Raw genomic sequence first — 25,520 nt, 5'->3', positions numbered from 1 at the left:
AACAACTGTTCGCACTTCCATCGTATAAATTGTCCATTACACGGGAAGAACAAGATGACACTGGATATCATCCCAGATTATACTGAGTAACAAAAAATTTCAGATAGTAGCTAGTATAATCCAGATTACAATGAGTATAATCTGGATTACACTGAGTATAATCCGGATATCACACAGTATAATCTGAATTTTTCTGGCTACTATATAAAATTTTTTTTTTGCCACAGATATCGCTGAGTATAATCTGGGATGATATCCAGTGTCATCTTGTTTTTTCCGTGTACTTAACAAAATAACATTTTTAATTGAACAAAATATCAATACCATGATCATTTTAGCTACAACAAATTACATAATAATTTTACATTAATTATCATTAACATCACAATATTATTTTACGCATTTACAAAACATTTTTTTTTTTCAGATTATCATTTATCATTCTAAAATTACGTTCATGTTCATTAAAAGAACTAATTGATATTTTTTTTTAATAATTTAATTTTAATTAAAAAAATTTCCAACTCAGTGATAATTAAAAGCATACATGCGTTCCATATCTGTATATTTAGTCGTAATGATATGTTTTTGTTTAATTAAAATCCTGCATCGTGGCCGACTAGTCATTCATCAATCTCGAAACAGTCCTATAAGCACAAATAATAATAATAATAATAATAATTATAATAATGATGATTTTTATTATAATACATTACAGTACATTAAGCAAATAAGATACTTCTTAACAAATAATTAGGTTCATTTCTTCCCATTAAATGTAAATGCTTCCTTTTTTAATTAAAGCTATGAGTATCTATTCGGCCTCCAATATTGAGAATGTCAAATATTATTTTATTATTAATAATTACTGTCATTAAGATTTAAAAAAAATGTACGACTTGAAATACTGAATAATTGATAGTTTGTATTCTTGTCATAACAAAAACATTATGTTTTATCATTTATTATTGCGTATGAATAAAAATATCTCAATGATATTTTTAAATTGAACAAATGCAATGACTTATGTTACTATAAATATTATTATTATTATTATTATTATTATCATCATCATCATCATCATTGTAAATGGTTAAGCGCGTAAACGCAAAGGCATTTGCGTTCCAGTCACGTTTAACAATGTTCTTATTACAAATATTTTTTCTTTGTCATCGAGACATATTTATGATAAATAATGACAAAAATGTTTTAGCAAGAACTGAACAGTTAAAAAATTAAACTTAATGAGAAAATAAATTAAGCGATGATAAACAATGTACCTGATCAGGAATGTGCTAGTTACGGCTGTTTCAATAAATAATTATTTTATTTCAGGTTTATTAAATATTCTTGAAGTATGATTTAAAATTATTATCATTAATTTTATTTTATTTTTGGTTGTGCGAATATATCAAAATACATGTACGCGAGTATTATTTTATCAAATTGTTTAAACGTAAAAGAAAATAAAAAAACAATGAAGGAATATACGCAATTGTGTGTCAAGTGTGATATTGTTATAATAATAGTAAATATCTATATCATCTTGTATAATTTAATTATAAAAAAAGAAAAAACTAAAAAAAAAGATTGTTACTTACTAAATTTTATGAGTGATAAATACTTAAACTATTTAATTTTTTTTTAACTTTAATTTCTCGATTTAAGTGTGCCAATAGCACGATTGGTAATATAAAATAATAGTTAAATTGTTAATTGATATTATATTTAAATTAAATCAAAATTTTTTGGCATAATGCTCATGACCAAATAAATAATTGTTTTTTGAGTGCTAATTTGAAATGATTGTCTAAAAATTCATATCTTATGCTCTTCCAATGTCTCATTGCGTACTTAAATAATAAAAATAAATAAAATAGATTTAAGTAATTACGGCTAAATATATAAAATAATTTATCATCGCCAACAATAACGACTTCTGAATATATGTGTATATGCAGATGACGTTGCATGACAAAATGGTCAATTAATTATTTAATTAATCAGTTTGTCCCAGTATTGATCTCACACTCGGTGGCTGGACACGCAAATGGTCTTAAATTGACTACTTTATTGTACAACCTGTATTTGATAATGTTTAATGATAAAACTGAGAACATCAAAAAAAATATTTAAATAGTACATAATGATAATAATGATAATTATTATTGTGGCTACAGATCTGTCTACAAATAAGCGAGAAAATGAAAGCGAGAATGAGAGTGAAAGAAAGCGAGAAAGAAATAACGCGTCAGCATAATTTATATTATTTAAATTTATCATTTTCACCTCTGTATTCTCATTTATTTATTTTCATTTATTATTAAAAAATTTTTTCAACTATTTAGCACATATTATAATTTATTATCCTTATTATAAATAACTATTATTTCGTTAAAATATTAATTTATTTTTACTTATTTCAGTACTGTTTTTTTTTTTTTTTTTAATTTTTATTTTTTCATCAAACAAGCCCAAATTAAGAAGAAACTTGGGTAACGATCAAATAGTCGATTGTGTAAATATTGTATCAAAAAGATAAATTTTCCTAAACATTTTAGTATGCAAATACTTGATAAAAAAAAATGATATAGCGCTCGACAAATAAATATTAAAAATAAAAAATGCGAGTTAATATTATTGGTGGCTATAAGGCTCGCAAATGAAAAAAAAAAGTGAAAAAGTTAATTAAAAAAAAAATATCCTGATTAGTTTGTACCAATCTTTAATTATTGTGTACTGTGTATTACTTATGCAATATACATATTTATTAAAAGTAAATAAAAAGGTTCTAAGATTATTAATTAAGAAAAAGAACAATTAAATCTCTACTGTAGTTAATTGTAATTAAATGTCATTTTTTTCGAGTTTTTATGTATAGTAATTAATTAATTAATTAATTAATTAATTATTTTTCCTGCCGTTTTCTAACATGATAATTAGTTGCACATATCAACAGGATCTAAGTAATTATTTATATTATTGATATGTCGCTAATATATTAATAATTTTTAATAATTGTCAGATGTTTTTGATGAAAATAAATATTTAATTATACATGAGCAATAAATACGGCAAAACCTTTTTCAATACTTACATCTGTTAAATAATGTGTAGTACAAAAAAAACTATTTTTAAAATATTTCTAGATACACTCTTCGCTCACATCTGTGTCAATTCTTTTTACGTTCATTATATATAGAACAACGATTTAAAAATTTGTAGTGATATATAAAAACAGTCATACTTTATTAACTTTTTTTTTTTATTGTACTCATTAAACCTTAAAAAAATATTCAGACTCTTTTTTTGGACCACTGAGTACTTTAAAAATACTTTTTAATAATTTATATCACACTTACAATTTTAAAATACCCGTAATTAAAATTTTGTTATTTAACAGCAATTTGGAGCTTCTTTCCGAATTCTTTCCAATAAAATTTCTCCGATATTAACTCTCTTACCATCATCGTCATAATCTGAAATTAAAAATTAGTATTTAATTGCAATTATATATATATTTTTTTTTAATATAAATACCTTTAAAATAAACTAATTCACAAGTATCACGAGATTCAGCATTTTCATTCAACAAATCTTGAAGAGTTTTATAGAAAGCAGCGATTATCTGGTGTCGATAATTTTTATATGTATCTAATATAAAAAAAAAAATACAATAATTATAAATTATTTTGATTATTAAATTAACTAAAAAAATTACCAGTATGTTTATGAGCGTGTTGTAATACTTCATAAAATGTTAACACTGGAGTTGCTCCTTCAACAACAATATAAACAGGCTTACGTTTATTTCCTTCACCTCCAGGGTGAATTTTATAGACAGTATTACGATAAATACGTTTTTTAACGCCAGCTCGGTCTCGAACTTCATTATCAAGACTCTAAAATCGTGTTTAATAGTTGATATTTGTTTTGAAAATTATACTTTCAATAATTACCAACCGTTGTACTCTCCAGCCAATAGTTAGAGGCATCTCTAAGATCTGGAGGAATATGTCCAGACTCTGGTATCAAGATAAAAAGTTTTTTTACAGGAATTTTTATCTGAACGTCCGATGTACTTTGATTACTTTCATAAACTTCCATTTTTGCACGCAGTCCTACAAAAATTAAATGATTTATTTTTAATTTATTCTGTAATTAATTAAAAATATTAATTAAAAATATTACTTAAAAATAATAATTAAAAATGAAACTAAAATCAGCCGACAGCGAAAAATTTTTATTATTTTTTTTTTATTAATTAAACTAGCAATAAAAAAATATTTTTAAAAAATTGCACGTATAGTTTTTCTAATTTTTTACATGTGCAATTTTTTCTTCTAATATTTTTGAAATAATTTTATTAATAAAAAAAATTCTGAAAATTGTCAGCTGTCTGCTAATTTTATTTTCATTAGTTAAAAATATTACTTAAAAATATTACCTGGATTACTAGCACCATCGGAAGATAAAATAATTCTTAAATAACCATAATAATAATTATGCGCCATCCCAGTCCCATAATCAATTCCTCCTTCAGCTGTACTGGATGTGTAAACAGAGTTGAATTTACACCGAAACTATTGAAACAAATAAAGTAAATAATTTAATTTTAATTATTTATATTTAATGATTTAATATTATCGGAGTCATTCTTACCAACCCAATACTTTGGCTCACAATAATAGACAATAAAATCATCAAGATATTTGACGTCGAATCCAAGGCACGAGTATAACTCAGAATATCACCTTTTCTTATAGCAAACATCTAGAATTACCAATTAAATTAATTTACAAAAAAATTTAATTGAACCAAAGTACTTACCAAAATATATAAACAACAAACAACGGAAAAGACTATTGAGGTAACATTAAATTCGAATGTATTAGTAAATATTTTCTTCACTTGATTATCATGGTGACTTTTTAAATATTCTAACTCTGCAAGGAAATTTATCGTACGTAGCATTAAAGATCCTAAGGTCAGCATCATGAAACATACAACAAAAGTTGTCACTGTAAAAAAATTATAGTAATAATTATTATTGAGAAATTAGAAGAAAAAAAATTTCCAACTTACAGTTGTCAATAAAAGCTTTTAAATAACTGTCTTTATAAATCAGTCGTACGGAAACACCGATGATAATAATTGATACTGCAGTTATCAACAAAATATAAACTGTCATCGAAGGTTGATGAGGATATATCAAAACACTCTCTTGCTTTTCATTCGAGTCATTTTTTTTTTCTTCCATTACCTGAAATATTAAAAAAGATTTTTTTAATGACCTTGACATACCTTACTAAAGACACTAAGTGTATTTTTAAAACTATTACGGTAATAATATTAAGTAAATAAATAAACACATGTGCTTTAACGTTACCTCCATTCTTGATTGAAATATTTTAGAAACAATTAACAAGATATAAAAATCTTTAGATATATTAATAACAATAAAATGTTACTTAAAAATTTTTTCCAATATTTACATGACAGTGCTAAACTATTTCAATACTTAGCCGGTGAAAAATTTATGGCATATTAAATTACAGTGTATATTTTCTTAGAAAAATTTTTTATGCGGTTCATAAATACTTGGCTTATGATATGATATAAGCACGTTATATAAATGTATGTGTGTATATATATATATATGTAATTATACTGTTCATGCAAATGGAGCTAAAGCGTTATTAGCAAGTTAAAAATTCTAAGAATTTTTTTTAATCAATTAAAAAAATTTGACGTGTTTTTTTTTTTATATCAGTTGTTTTTTTCTAATATCTAATAATTTATAACAATATGTAAAAAATTCTTTTTCTTATTTCAAATTTTCCCGCTATTAAACAGCGCTTCTACTAATTTAATTTCTGAGATAAGCAAAAATAAACAATAGAAAATTCAATTACAATAAATTGATTAATATAATAGTGTAATTGATAAAAAATTCATGAAAAAAAATCTTCTTTAAAACTACTTTGACTAATAATTACTAAAAATAATATTTTAAAGTAAGTTTAAATTTTTATTTCGGGTTTGAGAACATTCACGAATTTTCTCGAATGTTTTTGTGTTTTTCTGAGGCTATACAAAGCGCGCACGAGAACCAGAAAAACATTTTAACCTGATCGTTGATTGTATTGACGTGTTAGAGGCTGACACATTTTTACAAAGTATAAAACAATTGTGATTTATAATTTATTTTTTATATTCCAATTAAACAAATAAAAACAAAAATGGCATCTAAAATCGAAGATGTAAGTACCTTAATTAAAATATAATATTAAATAAATATTAAACTATAACTAAAAAATATTTTTATAAAATTGCACTTATTTTAATTTTTTTACAAATGAAAATTTTTCTTTATTTTTTTTGTACTAATTTTTCAATTAAAAAAAATTTTTCTAATTTTTTTTAACTTAATTTTCATAATTAAAATTTATTTTATCTAATATCTAGTAATGAAAAAAATTTTAAGATTGATAATTTTGATTTATTGTCTCTCTAGATTAAACTGGACATTGATGAGCTGAATAGTCTGTTGTTGCAAGCAAAAAGACAGAAAGTCAAAGACATGCTTGCGTTGGAGGTTAGACGTCTTCAAACAGAGCTGACTAAAATAATGGAGGCTACTAAAAACGAGGAGAACAAAAACTCAAAGCCGGCAGTTCCAGCGGTCTCAGATTCAAAATGCTACGAGGTGAAATTGACCAACTACGCCTGGGACCAGTCTGATAAATTCATAAAGCTCTATGTCACCCTGAAGAATGTTCAATCGTTACCCAAGGAAGCTGTTGCCTGTAATTTCTCCGAGAGGTCTATTGACCTCCGAGTTATGGGATTGGACAATCGAAACTACCAGCTTCCAATTTCAAATCTCTGCGAAGACATCGACCCGTCTAAAAGCTACATCAAGGTTAAAACTGATATGATCGTTGTGTTCTTGTCTAAAAAGGCTTCTAAAAATTGGTCACACGTGACTGGAATAGAGAAGAGAATAAAGGAATCGAAAAATGCTCCCCCAAGCTCCGATAATTCAGACCCGGAAGCTGGATTGATGAATATTATGAAGAAAATGTACCAAGAAGGCGATGATGAGATGAAGAGGACAATTGCTAAAGCGTGGACTGAAAGTCAAGAGAAGAAAAATGCCGGTCTTGACAATTTCCCATCAATATAAGCTTTTTTTTTTTGATAACACTGAAATTAAAAAAAATTAGAAATTTTTTTACAGTTTTATAACAAATTATTATCAAAAAAATTTTTTTTTATCTACACGGGAAGAACAAGATGACACTGGATATCATCCCAGATTATACTGAATAAAAAAAATTTCAGATAGTAGCTAGTATAATCCAGATTACAATGAGTATAATCCAGATATCACGCAGTATAATCTGAATTACACTGAATATAATCCAGATATCACACAGTGTAATCTGGATTTTTCTAGCTAGTATCTGAAATTTTTTTTTGCCACAGATATCACTGAGTATAATCTGGGATGATATCCAGTGTCATTTTGTTTTTTTCCGTGTAATTGATTTGTTAAAAAAATTAAAAATTGTCAGCTAACTTTAGGTATCATTTTCTAAATACTTTAAAACTAAACTTGTAAGTTATGAATGATAATAATTGAAAATACTTATATGAATTATTACATTGGTTAGTTTATTATAATATGTAATTACTTTATGCAGCATTTAATAACAGATATTTTTTATTATGTTAAAACAATTAAGGTAATTTTAATAAAAATAAGTAAATTTTAATTATTGTGCAATCAAATTTATTCTTTTCACACTCATACTAACAATTATTAAAAATTATAATTTACAATGATGATTTATTTTATTTTGGGGTTATTACATCGGTTAAAAAATTAAAATTGATTTAATACTAGTTACTTTTATTTTTTTTTTTCCCTGAGCGGAAAGTTATCTTTAATTTTATTTGTTGATAAAAATATAACTGAGCGTATGTGACTTTAAAAATGTAAGAGTAAATTTTATTTACATACACTTTCTTGCAGGCGATTAGAAAAAATTTAGCAAAAACAATTAATAATTAAATTGTTTGATTTAATAATTAACAAAGCTATTATTAGCAATACTTATTAAATATTTAGAAATTTTGTGCTTTCAATTTATGATTTCCTTTCACTTGTAAGACTTATTTTTTTTTTATATTATACATTCAAAATAATTAAAATCATATTAAATATGACAAAATAATTTTCACAAACTTATAAAATATTTAAAATAAAAAGTACAATAATAATCGGCGGTAAATACAATTTGACTAGTAAGTTTTTTACTAAATAAATAAATAAATAAAATAAATTTTTTTGTGAAAGATTTAAAAGAAACAAAAAAAATAAACACTGAATATTTGAAAATTGTTTCACTTATCTATGGGATATTCATGAATAATTGGAATGACCTTATCAATATAATAGTACGAAAGTAAGTTGGATGACACGGAGACCAGCCTTAGTATTTTTATAAAATAATTATAATAATTTAATTAAAAGATAAATAAGTTTAAAATGACAAAAAGTCGTATACTGGAGAAATAATGTAAAATCGAAAATATTTTTACACTTAAATCAATTCGTAAAACTGAATTTAGTTCGTATAAGTCTTTGGTTTTCTAGCTAGCTAGTTTGATGTACGTTCGTTCCGTTTCCCTTGGCTCATTATTACACAGAAAAAAAAATGTTCTTGAATCAAGTAAGGTAAAAGACCCAGTTATTGACACTTGCAATTTTATTTTAATTTAAAAAAAAAAAAAAAAAAAAAATTAATTCTAATAAATTAATAAATATAATTTTTGAATTATAAATTTCAATAAAATTGGTTTTTTTGAGAACATTTAATTTTTCTTAATTAGAATAAAATTGCAAGTGTCAAACAACTAGGCCAGTGTTAATAACTGGGTCTTTTACCTTATATAATTTTCAAGAAGTTAATCTTCTTTATTTAAGGAAATTTTACTTGATTCAAGACAATTTTCTTCAAAATTATTTTCTTGGAATTTTTCTCTCAAGTTAAGTTATTTTTTTTTTTTCAGTGTACTTATTTCCATTGTTCAGTAGCATTAAGATAAAATAAAGTATACTTATTGAATTTAATGTTTGCATGAGTTGAGCGACTGTTGTACTTCACGAGAGCTTGAGTAAAATACTTGTGTCATAGAATTACGAGTTTTTTCCATCAACGCTTCAATATCTTCCGGTCCTAGGCCTTTGGTGGGTATGGGTGGTAAAGTTGTGATGATAACACGTCCTTCAAATATTTATTTTACATTAAAATTAATATTAACTGATAAGAAAAATTGAATAACAAAAAAATAAACTTTAATTATATTACCTGGATCGAATCGCTTATCTTTTTTAGATAAAAAATAATAAGAAGAAAATACAACTGGTAAAATGGGTAATTGTGAGTTAACAGCAACATGAAAAGCACCTTTTTTAAATGGATGGATTTCTCCGGTATTGTGTCGCGTCCCCTCTGGGAATATCCACAGTTTAATCTGTTGAAAATGTCAATAGTTATTACAATAAATTCTCATACACATTAAATACTTCTATATATATTGCTTTTATAAAGAACAATTATACTTGACAAATAAATGATACTGAAATTAGCAGACGTCTAAAAATTTTTTATTTTTTTTATTAATTAAATTACAACTAAAAAGATATTTATAAAAATCTGCACTTAGAATTTTTCAAGTTTTTTAGATGTTAAATTTTTTTTTTAAATTGTTTAATTGAAATTTTTTCAATAAAAAATTTCTAAAAGTTTTGAAATGTCGGTTAACTTTATTTTCATACAAATAATTATGAAAAAAATTACTACAAAAAAATAAAAAAAAAATTTCATTTGTAAAAAACTTAAAAAACTATGAGTGCAATTTTTAAAAAATATTTTTCTATTATAATTTAATTATTAAAAAAAAAAATTCAAAAAATTAAAAACTTCGGCTAAGTTTAGTATTATCAAATAATTGTGTCAGACAATAAAAATAAAAATAAAATTACCTTTTTTTCTTTTATTTTATCGGTGGCTGTATTTAAAGCAGTTCGTGCTTTTTCAGAGTTCATTCTATCAATAAAAATAAGACCACACAGCCAAGCAGCCAGCCCAAAGGGCCAAGCGTAAAATAATTCTTTTTTAGCAACAACTGTACACTTGTCCATTACCGGCCACATCTCGAACATCCCCAGTATGTCCAATGAGCTCTGGTGATTAGCGACAACGATACATGCTTGTTCTTTTTCCAAGTTTTCCCGGTTTCGCAATTCCCATTTTAATCCAAGTAAATTGCTCACGTGATGGCAAATTGATGAGGCCAATCTAGAGTTCACGTAATGTCATTAAATTATAACAACATCTGATATGATAACAAATTGGATTATTAAGATTATAAAATAAAAAAATAAATAAAAATGATGACTTACAAAAGATTTTTAACATTTCCCGGACGGAACACCATAACAGGTATCAAAATTAATGAATTAGCCATAACAATACCGTAGTACAATAAAAATTTAAAATAATATCTAAATGTACTGCTGGTTTCATAGAGAAATGGTAAGATTAGTATAAATCCTACTAAAATTATTTCTAGATAAGAAGGTGTCATTTTGTAATTTTCATCCGCAGTATCGAAAAAAAATTTTCTGAAAAGGGTAGACATTTTTTTAATGAAATAAAAAATATATATATTATATAAATTTAATCAAATTTCCAATTCACTGTACTTACCTCAACACCTGGCGCTTATTTTGTCTGGTCTGTTCTCGCGTTATAAACCCTCAGCAGTTGTTGACGACCAGTAATTCCTCCACTCACTGCAACGGAAACGTCTTGTTTCCTACTTATATAAAAAAATTACCATTGTACTTATTTTTTTGTTGTTTCTTTTTTTTTTTATTTTATTATTATCAGTCATGTATGTATAACAACACTCGCAAAACGTCAAGAGGGCTGACGTTTATCAGCGCCGCCGGGACTAGGACCAATGAACGCACATCTTAGCTGGGATGATATCTATATGTACTTTTTATGTACAGTTTAATAATCTTTATTGCACTATAGTAAATAAATACATCCCCTTACTCTATTTCAATAATTTCAATTCTCTTCATTAAAAACTGTGTTAAATTTTTTTTTGTTGAAATTTTTGATAAAAGTTTTTTTTTACAATTTTTTATTATATTTTTTAGCAAAAAAATAATTTTCAAGAAATTTTGAAAAATTTTACAACTTACAAAAATTTGTAAATGTATTTTTATATATTCTTCTAAATTAGAATTTATCAGTCCCGAGCTTATCATTTCCGCATAGTTTGAAGCTACAAGAATATTAATTCAAATAAAATTGCGTCAATAATTTATTAAAATTTCTACATTTTAATTTTTGAAAAAGTTTTTCTTACAATAATTTATTTTTAAGAAAAAGTCCTAAATATTAATTGATATCTGTCACATTTAAAATTACTAGAATTCGAAAAATTATTTAAAATTATAATTATTATGAAAAAATTTCAATAAGAAATTAAAAAAAAAAATTACAAGTGAAAATTTTTTATAAATATTTTTTTTTTTTTTATAATTGATTAATAATAAAAATTTTTAAAAATTGTCAGATGTCTGCTGACTTGAGTAATAAAAAATTTCATCTTCAAAAGCTCTAAAAATTTATAAATGCGATTTTTTACAAATAATTTTCTAGTTTTAGTTTATTTTTCAAGAAAAATCAAATAAATGTCTGCTAATTTCAGTGTCGTTTTTTTCAAAACAAAATCGTATATTAATGTTATCATTATTATTATTTGTACATTCATACTCCGCGCATTAAAACCTTTTCTATAAGCTTAATGCTCCATGTAATTTTCTAAGTATTAAATTACACATTAGCATCACACGAATTATCCAATAGTCATTTCAATTGATGTATTTTACAAATTGCTAAATAACCTTTTTATTGCTAATGCCGAAGGTAATAAATTAAATAATAAAATGAAATCATTGGATAGTCATCAAATTATTTTCCATTATAATTGTTCAAAAATTCATCATACACAGAAAAAAAGAATTATTTGTCTCAAATAAATCAATTTATTTAAGTCGTTTTTTAAAATATTTCTTTATGACAACTATATATATTTGGTACAAGTAAATATAACACTTGACTTGAATTATTTTATTATTTGTCAGAAATATATCATTTATTTGTGGTAAAGATGCTAAGTTTGTCCTAAACAACGACATCTTTAGCATTAAAACTCTCAACCACTGCTCTGATGACGTCACTGGAGGAAGTTCGAGCAAATCTAATGTAAAAAATAATTTCCAACTTTGAGCTTTGAAATTAAATATACGTATAAATAAATACGTCATTTATCTAATCCCAATATTTAAAAAAGATTCACCGTTTAGTTACTTAGATATTAAATTTTAAAAATCACATATTTTATCTCCTTATACACGGGCTCTTATGGCGGACAAACGTTTTGTCAAGACTAATTATTTTTTTTCAATATTAACCTCCCAACTTTAACGGATAAAAACTATCCACAAGAAATTTGGATTATTGCAAAATATAAAAACAATTTAATAATAATACATTACCGATATAATTTTTGAAATATTTTAAGTCAAATTTTATGTTTGTAACTCGTTTGTCGTCAGCCATGTGTTCGAATAAAGATTTGACAACATCGCGTCAACAGCTGAGAAAAAACAAAAGGATAGAAATATAGTTACAGAGAGAGAAATGTTTAACTCACACACTCATCCACGTCTCAGTTATGGGTATAATCAAGCGCACTATTGCCAAATCTGTTTATTTATTCCGGCAAGTAATAAATACCAAAGTCATTTTACTACTTTACTTTATTAAATAAGTAAAAAAAAATTATCAATTATTAAATTGTTTAAGAGCGGTTGATAGTTGATTTTCAAACGTGTTTTTCTCATGTATGTGATAAAATTTAAAAAAAAAAACGCTTCGCTCTTCGATAGATAATTGTTAAATTATCTATCGAAGAGCGAAGCGCTTTTTTGGAAAATTTTCATTTATTTATGCATAAAATGCGTTTTAAGATTCCATTTGTTGTACAAGTATGACAGAGATACTTTCGTTTGTCTAATAGAGGGCGAGAGAGAGAAAAAAGGTAAACCCTTCTTAAATTATTTTAAATTAAAATAAAGAATTTTGACGGATATTGGGAAAACTAAAATTAAAAAAAAAAATTTTAACACTATTTTGACTCATTGGTTACGCTCAAACTTTCTTAAATTCCTTAAATGCCAAATTTTCCCAAGACACAGATAACATCTATTTTCTAACTTAAAAATACTTCTTTCTCTCTCATTTTAGTTTAAAATGGGCTTCAGGTAAATACATTCACAAGAATTTAAGACGTAATTAGAAAAATAAATTTACTGAAACTTATTTACAAGACTTATCTCTTTAAGTTTCTTACATTCATACCTAATGAGGCCACGTCTGCAAGTTCTGCAAAAAAACAATTATAATACTAAAAGTTATCCGATGTTTTTAATTTTTTGATATTTTTTAATTTATTAAATTATAACTAAAAAATATATTTTTTTAATTATTCTTACAGTTTTTTCTACGTCAATTTTTTTTTTAATTTTTTGTAATAATTTTCTTCAATAAAAAAAATTGTAAAAATTTTTAAATGTCTTCTTACTTCTCATCTTATTATTTTGTCAATAAAAAAAATTCTAAAAATTTTTAAATGTCAGTAACTTAATTTTCACAAAACAATTAAGAGAGCTAAAGAACCTAAGCAAAAATTAGGTGCGTGATTGGTTGAAGAAGCCATGAACATTAATTTAGCAGATATTTTATAATTTTAAGAATTTTTTCTAATAAATAAATTATATCAAAGAAAATGAGAAAAAAAAATTGACATTTAGAAAATTAAAAAAATAAAAAATTCAATTTTTTAGAAATAATTTTTTGAAGCAAATTTATTAAAAAAAAAAAAAAAAATAAATTTTCAAGCGACTTCTAACTTTAATTTCATGAAGAAGCCGACTACCTGAGACCTAAACGCCATTTTTAACAGCACAAAAACTTACATTTGTTATATACTACCGGCCATGTTCTTCCGGTATTTTCGCATCCTTTCTCCTTTGTCTGATCACTCGCTAGGTGTGTTAGCGTCGGCTGTAGCACGCTTGAAGCTTGAAGCTTGAACTTGGGAAGAAGACGCTCTCCAAACACGCGTAGCCACTAACTAGCCAGCAGAGATCACTTGAGTCCAAGTTTTGTTTGAGATAGCGTCGTGATATCTAAACACTTAAAATCTCACTCGTTCTTCGTCCTTGTGTATTTAATTCCTCGTGGAGTATTCCATTGAGAGTTTTAACTAAAGTAAGCATTTTAAAATAATCATATTATTATTTTTATATTGTATTTGTATTATTTCTTATTAAATAACGTTTAGTGCCTCGATAAAATAATATATCTAATCTCACTTATTTAAAATAAAATAAATTAATTAATTAATTTATTACATTTATATTTACATTAATAAAAAAAATTAAATTTTTAGGAGGTGACGCGAGAAAATTTTCTGCTTGGAAGACAAAGCAATAGTTAAATGACTATCGACAAAGAAATAGAAGACCTGCAGTCGGCAGTAGTCTCTCAGCTCGTCACGCGGAAGCCGGCGCACGGAATTCCATTGGATGCTATCGTCAGAGATTATAATGAATTAAACGGTGAACATATTCCTTATCATCGTTACGGTTACTCGACGTTAGTTGATTTTCTTAAAACAATCCCGGAAATAGAAGTTTATTCGAGAGGTGTGACTCATTTTATTAATTTCAAAGGCAAAGAGTCTTTTAAACACGTGACTGATTTGGTTGCTAGAACGCAGACGAAAACAAGCAGAAATTACAAAGGACCGAACCGAAGCCGCTCAATTGGAATGAGAAAGACAGTTCCGCCGGGTTACAAGCCGCCTCAAGAGTACAATAACAGACCGTATGAATCTACTTCTTCTTCTTCATCGATAATTGATCCCGCGGTAACAAGTGAAATTTTATCAATAATAAAAGAGTGTCCCAGTGGTTTATTTCTTTCTGAATTACTTGAAAAACTCTACAACCGTTCGCGTCTTAATTTAAGCAACAATCAGATCCAAGAGCACTTAAAGATGCTCGAGCGTGAAGTTACGACTAAAGATAACATGATTTATCTTAGAAAATCGTCGCCGTGGGACTCTTTTGCGCATAAATCAAGCAGGTCACAATCTGTGCCTCCTCGGAGACATAATAATAATCAAAGAAAGTATTCTAATGAGACCAGTGGTAATCGCAATTATGATAAGTATGTGAAGAATAATAGTGATTATAATAATTTAGATGAAAATAATGGAAATGGTAATTATCAAAGTAATTATGGGAATACAAGCACTGAAATAAATTATTCTAAAAATGCTTCATCTAAAAATTTCAAAATTGCTGGTGTGGATTCTGATGAGGATTTAAATAATGACTATTGTAATGATTTTGATAGCGGGCCGAGCTTTGCGGAAAATGAGTACATTGGTATTCATCCAACTAATGTAAAAAATAATGAGACTCAGTATCATGGCAAGTCTGGTGATACTATCAGTGATTCAAGAGAAAAAGATCCAGAGAAAATATATTACAAACACGACTCAAGTTACAATCATAATAATACTTATGAATCAAAAGTCAGATCATCAAATTACCATAATGAATCCGAGGCTGTTAATCCTAAAGTAAATACCAGCGATGATATAACTAAAGCTGAAAATATTGACAGAGAAATTCTTTTTCAAAAAAATAAAAAGTTTGTAATAGAGTCACTTTCTCAGCGTACTGTATTGAGACTGCAGAAGCTATTGGAAAATAATCCAAATGGTATTTGGTGTCTTGACTTGCCAACTTTGTATGAAAAAGAATACAAGTTATCACTGGACTGGGGAAAGTCCAATTGTCAGCGGTTTTCTGACTTTGTATCATATCTGCCTCATATATTTCACAAGATTGGACCTTATAGGAGAGGAGACTATAAATTGTTTGATGCTAGGAAACCGATACCAGATGATGATGATGATAAGATTATAAAACAAACTCCAACTTTGGCTTCAGTTTATAATTCATATAACAGCCAAAATTATTACGATGAATCGATCCCCCGGCGACTTTCGCGTGAAGTTAGACGTAAATTATTCCCACTGGATGTAATTAATGACGAGGAAACTATTGAGTGTATACAGGTCAGTGAATTTTCTCTTGGAACGAACGAGCTTGGAAGAAAAGAGTACCGATTTATTGAAGTTAACGTAGTAGAAGCTTTTGATCCTTCATTTTTCTGGGTACAATTGAGTAGAAATAAAGATGACTTTGACGATATGATGGAACGTTTGGGGTATGTATTTGTTGTTCATTTTATTTATTAATTTTAAGGGATATTTCCTTAATTTATTTATTTGTTAATCTTTTATTTATAGGACATTTTACGATGAAAACAGCTCCAAGTACGCAATTCCTCAAGTTTTATTGGTTGAAAAATTGAATGTTGCTTGCAAATTCTACGGCACATGGCATCGTGGTATGATCAAAAGTGTTTCACCTTCACTATCTAGCGCTAAAGTGAGTATCTTGGAAATATAATCATTGTTATTATTATTATTAAGAGAAGAAGAAAAGTTTTGTGTCCAGAATAGTCATGATAAAATCGGTTTTTTTTTTTTAGTGAAATTTAATGTCATTGTAAAAGTCTTGATTTGAATTTGTGCCTTTTCAAGGTTTCATATCATTCACACCGATAGTCAATTTATTATGATATCTATTTAGGCTACATTCGAAAATTCTCTATCTCTAGATACATAATTAAGAAATGACCTTGTATCTTGTCAACTATTGACATTTTTAAAGACATAAGCTCATCTCGATGTTACACTCACCAAGACCTTTCATTTGAGTACCCACATCATTTTTTCATATATTTTATATATTTATATATATGTATCTATGAAAAATATATCAAAATGCATGTGGGTACTCAAATGAAAGCTCTTGATGAGTGTAACATCAGGATGAGCTTATATTTTTAAAAACATCAATAGTTAAGATAGTACAGTGCAATTTAACATAATTAAGAAACGACCTTGTATCTTGTGAACTATTGAAACTTTTAAAGACATAAGCTCATCTCGATGTTACACTCACCAAGACCTTTCATTTGAGTACCCACATCATTTTTTCATATATTTTATATATTTATATATATATGTATATATGAAAAATATATCAAAAATGCATGTGGGTACTCAATTGAAAGCTCTCGATGAGTGTAACATCGGGATGAGCTTATATCTTTAAAAATGTCAATAGTTAAAAAAGTACAATGCAATTTTACGAAAGTCATTATTTAATAACGCAAAATTTTATTTATTTATAGTTCATAAGTCACGGCAGTCACATAGTGACTGCAAGGTTGCTAGTATTTTTTAAATTTAAAATATACTATTCTTTTTAACAGATCCATTTCTATGATTTCGGAACTATGAAATCATATCGTGCTGATGAACTGTTTTTTTTGAAACGATCTTTTGGAATTTTGCCTGCTCAAGCCATTCCATGTGGTTTAGCTGGGATTGAACCAAAGGTACATACCGGTGAAGGTAATGGTTGGCCTGTTGAAGCACGTGATGTATTTATTAAATTGGCCTTCAAATGTGAAATGTGGGCGATGGTACAAAAAATTGATGTTGATGTAAGTTAAACAATTATTATTATTTTCCAAACTATTGTTAAACCTTTATAAATATTTCCATTAAAATTTTAGAATAATTCCATGCTGATTGGTCTGACTGATACTTCAGAGCCAGAAGATCTTCACATAGCAGACTTCTTATTACGACACAAGCTAGCTGCGAAATCTAACACGGTTCGTATTACCACCAGAAACTTTTTTTTCAAACACGCTTTACAATCTTCTGCCGAATGGAAGAAAAAATATTTAAACGCGTCTGTAGGAAATTCTCGCTTAGCTCGAATTAATCGTCATAAATCAGTTAAATTTTCGTCCTCTGAAATTAATAAGTACCGTAATCACAGTAAAGAAAACGCTCAAAAATCTAGTGAAGCTTTATCGCCTTCAATGCTGCGTGAAAAGGCTAAATCTGAACTCAAGTCCAAGCAAATAGAATCACAACCATCTCCAGTAGTTTTAAATTATTTACCTCCCCCAAAAGTAAATTTATTATCCTTAGGATCGTCTTTAGACAAAGTACAGTTATGGTTTGAATTAAATAAGGAATTAAATAAAAATCCAGGTGATGCGAGTTCTAACGAATCAATTGGTGCTAATTTTGAAGCATCTAAACTTGAACATATTCATCATGAACCAAAATCTGTTCCAAAAAAGCAAACAATTAAACTTGAAGATATTTTTAAGACATCTCCAGCTCAAGATACTTCTCAAAAAATTGAACCCCATCATGTTTCTAAAACATCTAAACCTCATTATGTTTCTGAGTCATCTAATCATTCATCATTATCAAAAACTCCAGAAGATCATAATCTAGTTAAATGTAAAGATGTATCAAACATAATTGCCGTTGATGACAGAGCTGACATTCCTGAATGTGGAACTTTTAGTAGTCCTTTAGGAGGGCACGGGCGAGCAGAACCAATTGATTGGAATAATATCAAACAATTGTTGAAGAAAAATGAACGAAAAACTCTCCAATCACAATCAAGCTCCGATGAAACTTCAAGTGGAAAAAAAGCGCCGGTACTTTCTCAACCGGGAGTTTCAAAATTATTGACTGCTTTTGACGATGAAGACGATGATGAAATTCCCGAGTCGGGAACATTCAGTAGTCCTTTGGGTGGTCATGGACGAGAAGAATTTTTAGACTGGAACGCAGTAAGAAAACAAGTTGAGGTTACCAACGACGGAAAGGTATCAAAATCAATCTCACTAGGAAAACTTTCTTCAGCGAAACCTATGGTTGGTAATAATAATAATAATAATCAACCTGTAGGTAAGTCATATTTGAATGATGAAGCCCATCGTTACTTTGAAAACTTTTATCAATCTTGTATTGCTCCAAAAATTTCAAAAGGCAATTCCATTTTATCGTGGGATAGCGGGGATGAAATTCAATACACTGGGACAATTACACCGATGGTACGACAGACTCTTAATACTATAAATAAAAAATCTCGTCGAGTGAAGGTGACCGTTCCAGTTAATGTACGAAGATTGATAGATGGAGGACCAGGGTCTATTTCTGATAGCGTTTCTTCAGATAGTCGAAGCGGCTGGAATTTACCTGATAGATCAGTTAGTCGGTCTAATAATGTTGATCAGAAAAGCGACAGTGATTGTAGATCCTCTGGTTCTTCTAAACAAGTTCCGACAATTTATAAGTTATTAAAGACTCGTCACTTGAATAGTATTAAAAAGAGCGAAAATGAAAGCTCAAGTGATGAAAAGAAGGAAAATTCTGAAAAGGTTAATAATGAAACTGCTGAAAGTCAATCTCAAAAAAATAAAGTATCGATTGAAGAGTTACCTTCTCCAAAAGAAAAAGTATTGATTGAAGAGCTACCATCTCCAAAAGAAAAAGTATTAATTGAAGAGTTACCATCTCCAAAGAAGAAAGTCAACTCAATTTATTACGCATCTGCAAGAATTAGTTTATTTAAAAAATTGAATCTACAAAGTAGAGAATCAAGTAGTGATGATGGTAGTCTTGATTCAGATGATTCTTATTGTGGAGGAGCGAGTACAAAAAAGGAAGTTGCTTCTGATAGCAGTAATGACTTTAAAAAAATAAATAAGAACTTGGAATTTAATGAAAAAATTACCAAGACAATTAATTCTGAAGAAGAAGAAGAAGAAGAAGAAAAAGGAAGTAGTGATGAAAAAATTAGTGAAATGTTGATTGAGAAATTGGATTCTGAAGAAAGTACAAAAAATAGCAATAGCTTAAATGAAAAAAATAATAATGATGTGAATAAACTTGAGATTTGTGTGGCAAAACAACCGCCTAAATCAATGGGAATTTATAATGACCTAGATCCTGAATCTGATAACAGTGAATTTGATTATCATTTACCATTAGATTTTCTTGCAAATTTCTTCGGTGTTTCGCTTCCCAATCAAAAGAGCATCACAAACTCGTCAGCAGGAACAGACACTGATGGTAATTCTGAAGATGATAAATTAAAAATTGAAGAAATAAATGAAGGAAAAGCTTCAAGTTCAATGTCTGAGAGCAGCTTAGACATGTCTAGTGCTCGTGATAATTATCTTTCGCCTTCTTCTCGTGTAGAAACAGATTCCGAGTCCCCAATAAAGGATCCAAAAGCTTTTGACAATAAGAAAAATTTGACTAAAGTTTATAATCATCCTAAGTATCAAAAGATGTTCAAGTTTGAAAAAAATAACGAGGGATCTAAAAAAGAATTTGATTCACCTGACAGCGATTTTCAAAATTCTGACCGTGAAAAAATAATTAGAACACCGAGTCTTAAGTTGAAGTGTTCTATATTAAACGAAGTTAAAAAGTCAGGGCTTCTTGAATCTCCAAAAGTTGTTAGAAATTGCAATTTGAGTTTTAACGCTGATGATTTTTTAGATAGCGATGAATAATGAATTTAATTTTTTTATTTTGTTTACTTTTATACAAAAGACTAAAATTTTCTTTACATTACAATAATATAATGAGTTAATTATATTTTTTTTTTTTTTTTTTTTTTTCAATTAATACTTATTTTTCTTAAAATTTAATAATTCATGAGTGTTAAGCGAGAATCATTAAAGAACTGAGACAATGTGCCATTTAATTAATTACAATAAATTTTTTTCTTTTTAATATTCAACTAATTTCTCATCATAAAATTTGATATTAATTTTTTTATAGTAATTAAAAAAAAATATTTTTTTCTTTATAAAATTTGTCAAAAAAAAATGTGAATGGCATATTATCAATACACTTTTAATTAAATAATTATCTTAAAAGCAACAATTATTAAATAAATGTATTATTGTTTTGAAATCGTTGTTAATTAATTATTTAATTTTAAATTTATAAATTAAACGTGTATGATAAATAAATGTCATGTTCACTTTATTTTTTTTGGTGTTACTATTTTATTAATTTCCCTACTTTTTCAGAACATCGTCGTTGACCCAAATGACATGAGTTTGTACGTCGAAGATTACGGAGAAAATAGCACTAACAACATTACAGAATTACTGCAGCCTACACCTCAAATTTCTTCTACACCGTCTACAGAAGTGTCATGTGCCTCTCCGACAATTCAAAATTCAAGTGCTATTCCCAACTCGGGGGTTACTACACCCAACAATGTTCCTTCCGCAGCAATGTGGGAAACTGTTAGAGAAAAAATAATCCAGGTTCTAGATCAATACACTCAGTCGGCAGTGAGCTTATACAAATCTATGATCGTCGCAGATATGGAATCAAAGGGGCTTGAAATTATAAGAAGCACTTTCTATGAATTATACGCTAAGTTATTTTACCAGACTATCAGTTCGATTAATTGTAGCGAAACGCCTACAGTAACATGTACTCCTAACCACCCAGCCTCCAAATTTCCCCCGGAGTTGATTGATTTGTTCAAGCGTATTAAAGATCAGTCTTTATCAGAGACTAGATCTATCGCCGACAGTGAAGCTACGTTAACTAACGAAAGAAATGACTCTGATATATTCGATGAATCTTTTAGAAGTCTTCCAATTGATAACGCTTCAAATCTTGGTAATAGTACAGCTGATACCACTAGTACTCTTCATCAAGTAAAAACAGACCGTGTTAGATTAGAAAATTCAATTACCCAAGCTAGTTTATCGTTTTTCCAAAAATTGAATGAACAAAAATCATCAATGGAAGTTCCAAGTGATTTTATTGAAACAAATCCTTTCAAACAGGATATAATGTCTTCTATAACGCAAAAAATAAAAAATCTACCGCCTCTACCTCCAAGACCCAAAAAAGAAGTTATAAAATCCGCGCCTCCTAAAACTAATTTTAATTTTGGAGTCAGTACAGCATCTCCAGTACTGTATGATATTCCAGAAAAAATTACAGACGAGTTAGAAGAACCAACTACTGATATGCCAGCGAAAAATCCTGATCCTATTGAACCGGTTAAAAGTTCAATACCTGTTTATAATAACATACTTATAAATCCAGTGGGTATTAATAGGCAACGTAATGAGAACTACGAAGAAGATTCTTGGGATTCAAAGAGTAGCTACTCAGTATGCGGCCCGATAGATGCAACTACTGCTGAGAGTATTGAAAAAGATTCGTCGTATTCGTACAGTGATCAGTTATCTAGAAGCACTGATAAATTGTACGGTTCTATTAAAAATAATAATCCAATTACTAAAAAAAACTCTAACCCAATACCTTTTAAAACTGTAAATCTTACGACTGGCGATGTTATTATTTATAATTTTGCAAACAGTGGATGGATACTGATTGATCAGTACAGACGAGCTTTTACTGTTTATGATGACAACAAATTTATTTTAACTATGATTGAATTAAAATCTGCTAATATACCGGTTAAAAAAATAACTTTTGATGAATATCCTCAGATTTTTGAACAGTACAGAAATTCTTCTGAACGATTTAGAGAAAATGATGATTTAGAAATCTTAGATTTTATCCCTATGAGTCATGTGCTCAAATTGTCGCAAAAACTCAGTGTTGTAACTCGAGATGAAATTGAAAGAATTAAAAATCGTAATTACGACGTTCAATTGTCTGTTAATATGATTGATTTACTCAAATTAATATCTAATAATGAACTATTTATTAATGAGTAAATAGACACCGGTTATTTGACAAGTAATAAGCATAATATTGGTGAGCATCTCTTGAATATTATTAATTATTTTTTTTTATGTTTAATTTTTGCAGCCTACTAATAATTTAGTATTCTTGATATTAATACACTAATTTTTTATTTTTTAAGAACTGTAGATTTAGTTAAGACAAATTTGATGACAAAAAATTATGTTTTTAAGGTAAAAGCCCCAGTATATGATCATATATTGGGGCTTTTACCTTATTTAAGAATTTAATTATTTGTTGAGCGAATAATTATGATTATAATTAGTGTGAATCTTTAGCGTTATCATTATTGATAATATTTGTATCATTTATAATTTTCTTTTTATCATATATTTTAAAAAATGTAACTATATAATTAAAAACTAGTTTTTAAGACAAATTTAATAGCAAAGTTTTTTCGATTAAAATGTAATTAATTGTTGATCGAATAATTATTTTTATAGAATCATAGTAACAATTTAAAGTTTCAGTATCATGATTATCAACAATAGTTTAATATCTATTATTAGTTACTTTTTTATAATATATTTAATTTAAGAATAGATCTTGTATAGTATACTTTTGACTCACTACTTGATAGTATTTATAAGAAACGAAACAATTTTTTTTTTGTATTTTTTTTTTCTCAATAAAAATATAATCTAGTGAATTAATTTGTTTTCCTAATTAATGAAATTAAAGTTAGCAGTCACTTATTTATTTTTTAGTTTTTTTTTTTTTAACAAATAAATTACCTTAAAAATTATTTTTTTTTAAAATTTCTACATGTCAATTTTTTTTCTTATTTTTTTTGCCGTAATTTATTTGTTAACAACAGTTCTAAAAATTATAAAATATCTGCTAAATTAATTATCATTCTTAATTAACTACCTAATAATAATAAAAAAAAAAAATTTTTTTTAATAAAAATTAAAAGCTTACCGCTTAAAAATTATCCAGGAGCTAGTGACCTCTGCGTCACTTGAAAAATAAAATCGATTGGTAAAGTTGTAGGCATGTATTTTCTATATGGTTGTACATTCGGGTAATTCGTGAATGTGAGACAAGTCGGTATATAACTGAGCAAAATTATTAAATTGCAATAAATTATTGAAACAAAGAATTATCAAAAATGGGTGATGACGGTCAGAAATTAACTGGTATCCAGAAATACTTCAACAGCACTACTAATTCCGGCAGAGCTAATGTAAGTAAACCCAAAATAGTATTCCTAACCTAGTATATGTATCATGTAATAACATGTCGCATAAAAAAAAATTGTATTGAAATATATTTTATAAAAATTTATCATGTTACAGACTTCTAAGTTAACACTCAGTGTCCTGGGATTAGTAATTGCTTACAATCTTTTGAAACCAAAGAAGAAGGCATCACAACCAAGTGCCTAGATGATCTGTCATGTAAAATGTAGACTTATGTAACAACAATTTATTCTTATTTTCGGTCTACCATGACTTTTTCTGTTAAAAAAACAAAATTAAACCTCTTTAAATTGTTCAATAAATATTTAGGAATAACTTAACTGGAGCTGTAATTACCTGTTGGTCCTTTGAAAATCCTGCATAATAATCCGAGTTGTTTTAAATTAGTAGTATGTATGCGTGAGAGATTTATTTGTAATTATTTTTGTTTTTGAATTATTTAAATATTTAATAAATATTATTATTTCAAAAAAATAATAAAATATATGATACCAAAGTTAGCCGACATTCAAAAATTTTTGTATTTTTTTCATCAATTAAATTGCCAGTAAAGAAATACTTAAAAAAAATTGCACGTATGTTTTTTAAAATCTTCTACATGTGAAATTTTTTCTTTTAATTTTTTTACAATAATTTTTTCAATATAAAAAATTATAAAAATTTTCAGATATCGGCTAATTTAATTTTCATAAAAAATATATGTATTTATGGTAGGTAAATAAATACTCGTATATTCATAAAGAGTCATTTATATTTGGTTATAATTTATATACAATATAATTATACTCTGTAGCAAGGATAAATTACATTATAAAAAAAATTAAAATAAATAATAATATACATACAATAAAAATGATAACTATTAAATATTTAAAAAGCATTTAAAAATAATATTTTTATTTGAGCCTCAGCTAGTCACCAGCCCATGACTGTAATTTAAATTTATAAGCAAGCTATTGTGGTTTTATATTAACAGCAATATTTATTTATTACATTATTTAAATATATGTTTTTATATTATTTTTAGCATAGACAAGTCTACAAAGGAGTATGATAAAAATTTCATGACTAGAAACGTTTTTATTATCGTACAGTCACGAGAGCGTCTTTTTTTCCCTCTTATATATTTTATTTCCTAATTAGAAAAAATATTTTTAAACGACCAAATCGTTTTAAATTAATTTTTCTAATAAGGATTATTATTATTATTTTTTTTTTATTAAAGAGGATTTTTATTAGTTTTTAAGCCATCTTACCCGATCCACTTGAAGAATAATCAATTTTTTATTTATTAATTAATTCACTAGAATATTGTCGGTATAAGCACTCATACTCTCCTCAGATGAATTTATAATTAAAAATTTTTTATTTTAAGAC

General features: G+C 27.0%; 5 protein-coding genes across 11 annotated transcripts; 3 read left to right on the top strand and 2 right to left on the bottom strand.

Moving 5' to 3' along the window:
- Positions 1-101: 101 nt before the first annotated feature.
- Positions 102-5,591, bottom strand: LOC123272510 (stimulator of interferon genes protein). The gene is made up of 10 exons (XM_044739368.1): positions 5,390-5,591; positions 5,086-5,263; positions 4,831-5,021; positions 4,663-4,773; positions 4,448-4,583; positions 3,964-4,121; positions 3,722-3,902; positions 3,541-3,654; positions 3,363-3,479; positions 102-647 (listed from the first exon to the last, which is right to left on the bottom strand). Exons 1-9 carry the CDS (start codon positions 5,393-5,395, stop codon positions 3,397-3,399), a joined length of 1,158 nt encoding a protein of 385 aa, XP_044595303.1. The 5' UTR covers positions 5,396-5,591; the 3' UTR covers positions 102-647; positions 3,363-3,396.
- On the top strand, positions 548-22,963 carry LOC123272477. Of its 6 annotated transcripts, none has more exons than XM_044739306.1 (6): positions 14,161-14,429; positions 14,611-16,463; positions 16,546-16,687; positions 17,580-17,813; positions 17,886-19,599; positions 19,636-20,739. In XM_044739306.1, exons 2-6 carry the CDS (start codon positions 14,659-14,661, stop codon positions 20,703-20,705), a joined length of 4,965 nt encoding a protein of 1,654 aa, XP_044595241.1. In that variant the 5' UTR covers positions 14,161-14,429; positions 14,611-14,658; the 3' UTR covers positions 20,706-20,739. The 6 variants fall into 6 exon arrangements, with proteins under 6 accessions (XP_044595242.1, XP_044595243.1, XP_044595241.1 ...); XM_044739310.1 differs by lacking the exon at positions 19,636-20,739 and adding an exon at positions 21,231-22,963 and having other exon boundaries at positions 14,174-14,429; positions 17,886-17,987; XM_044739307.1 differs by lacking the exon at positions 14,161-14,429 and adding an exon at positions 548-689 and having other exon boundaries at positions 15,335-16,463; positions 17,886-20,741.
- Positions 5,972-23,572, top strand: LOC123272524 (calcyclin-binding protein). Its single transcript, XM_044739384.1, has 3 exons — positions 5,972-6,263; positions 6,518-7,190; positions 23,543-23,572. Exons 1-2 carry the CDS (start codon positions 6,243-6,245, stop codon positions 7,187-7,189), a joined length of 693 nt encoding a protein of 230 aa, XP_044595319.1. The 5' UTR covers positions 5,972-6,242; the 3' UTR covers position 7,190; positions 23,543-23,572.
- On the bottom strand, positions 7,785-11,050 carry LOC123272520 (1-acyl-sn-glycerol-3-phosphate acyltransferase alpha). Of its 2 annotated transcripts, none has more exons than XM_044739379.1 (6): positions 10,785-11,050; positions 10,478-10,699; positions 10,058-10,373; positions 9,381-9,546; positions 9,084-9,296; positions 7,785-8,711 (listed from the first exon to the last, which is right to left on the bottom strand). In XM_044739379.1, the coding sequence occupies exons 2-5, from the start codon at positions 10,660-10,662 to the stop codon at positions 9,139-9,141; spliced, it is 825 nt and encodes a 274-aa protein (XP_044595314.1). In that variant the 5' UTR covers positions 10,663-10,699; positions 10,785-11,050; the 3' UTR covers positions 7,785-8,711; positions 9,084-9,138. The 2 variants fall into 2 exon arrangements, with proteins under 2 accessions (XP_044595314.1, XP_044595315.1); XM_044739380.1 differs by having other exon boundaries at positions 7,785-8,714; positions 9,087-9,296.
- Positions 23,573-23,942: 370 nt separating the features above from the next.
- Positions 23,943-24,463, top strand: LOC123272538 (ATP synthase membrane subunit K, mitochondrial). Its single transcript, XM_044739401.1, has 2 exons — positions 23,943-24,127; positions 24,240-24,463. Exons 1-2 carry the CDS (start codon positions 24,053-24,055, stop codon positions 24,327-24,329), a joined length of 165 nt encoding a protein of 54 aa, XP_044595336.1. The 5' UTR covers positions 23,943-24,052; the 3' UTR covers positions 24,330-24,463.
- Positions 24,464-25,520: the final 1,057 nt, after the last annotated feature.

Source organism: Cotesia glomerata, linkage group LG10, assembly GCF_020080835.1.
Source record: "Cotesia glomerata isolate CgM1 linkage group LG10, MPM_Cglom_v2.3, whole genome shotgun sequence".
NCBI classification, from domain to species: Eukaryota; Metazoa; Arthropoda; class Insecta; order Hymenoptera; family Braconidae; genus Cotesia; species Cotesia glomerata.
The sequence above is the reverse complement of the archived record's forward strand: the minus strand, read 5'-3'. Positions and strand labels throughout refer to the sequence as shown.

Excerpts from the sequence above, each read along its gene's own strand:
- LOC123272510 (XM_044739368.1), bottom strand. Across the intron at positions 4,774-4,830 it reads TTTGTTGTTTATATATTTTG|ATGTTTGCTATAAGAAAAGG; the intron begins GTAAGTACTTTG and ends TGGTAATTCTAG. Across the intron at positions 4,584-4,662 it reads TGAGCCAAAGTATTGGGTTG|TTTCGGTGTAAATTCAACTC; the intron begins GTAAGAATGACT and ends TTGTTTCAATAG.
- LOC123272524 (XM_044739384.1), top strand. The coding sequence starts at position 6,243 with ATGGCATCTAAAATCGAAGAT. Across the intron at positions 6,264-6,517 it reads TGGCATCTAAAATCGAAGAT|ATTAAACTGGACATTGATGA; the intron begins GTAAGTACCTTA and ends TTGTCTCTCTAG.
- LOC123272520 (XM_044739379.1), bottom strand. The coding sequence starts at position 10,662 with ATGACACCTTCTTATCTAGAAATAATTTTAGTAGGATTTATACTAATC. Across the intron at positions 9,547-10,057 it reads ATAAAATAAAAGAAAAAAAG|ATTAAACTGTGGATATTCCC; the intron begins GTAATTTTATTT and ends CATTTTCAACAG. Across the intron at positions 9,297-9,380 it reads AGATAAGCGATTCGATCCAG|GACGTGTTATCATCACAACT; the intron begins GTAATATAATTA and ends AAATATTTGAAG.
- LOC123272477 (XM_044739305.1), top strand. The coding sequence starts at position 14,659 with ATGACTATCGACAAAGAAATAGAAGACCTGCAGTCGGCAGTAGTCTCT. Across the intron at positions 16,688-17,579 it reads CTTCACTATCTAGCGCTAAA|ATCCATTTCTATGATTTCGG; the intron begins GTGAGTATCTTG and ends TCTTTTTAACAG. Across the intron at positions 17,814-17,885 it reads TACAAAAAATTGATGTTGAT|AATAATTCCATGCTGATTGG; the intron begins GTAAGTTAAACA and ends TTAAAATTTTAG.
- LOC123272538 (XM_044739401.1), top strand. The coding sequence starts at position 24,053 with ATGGGTGATGACGGTCAGAAATTAACTGGTATCCAGAAATACTTCAAC. Across the intron at positions 24,128-24,239 it reads CTAATTCCGGCAGAGCTAAT|ACTTCTAAGTTAACACTCAG; the intron begins GTAAGTAAACCC and ends ATCATGTTACAG.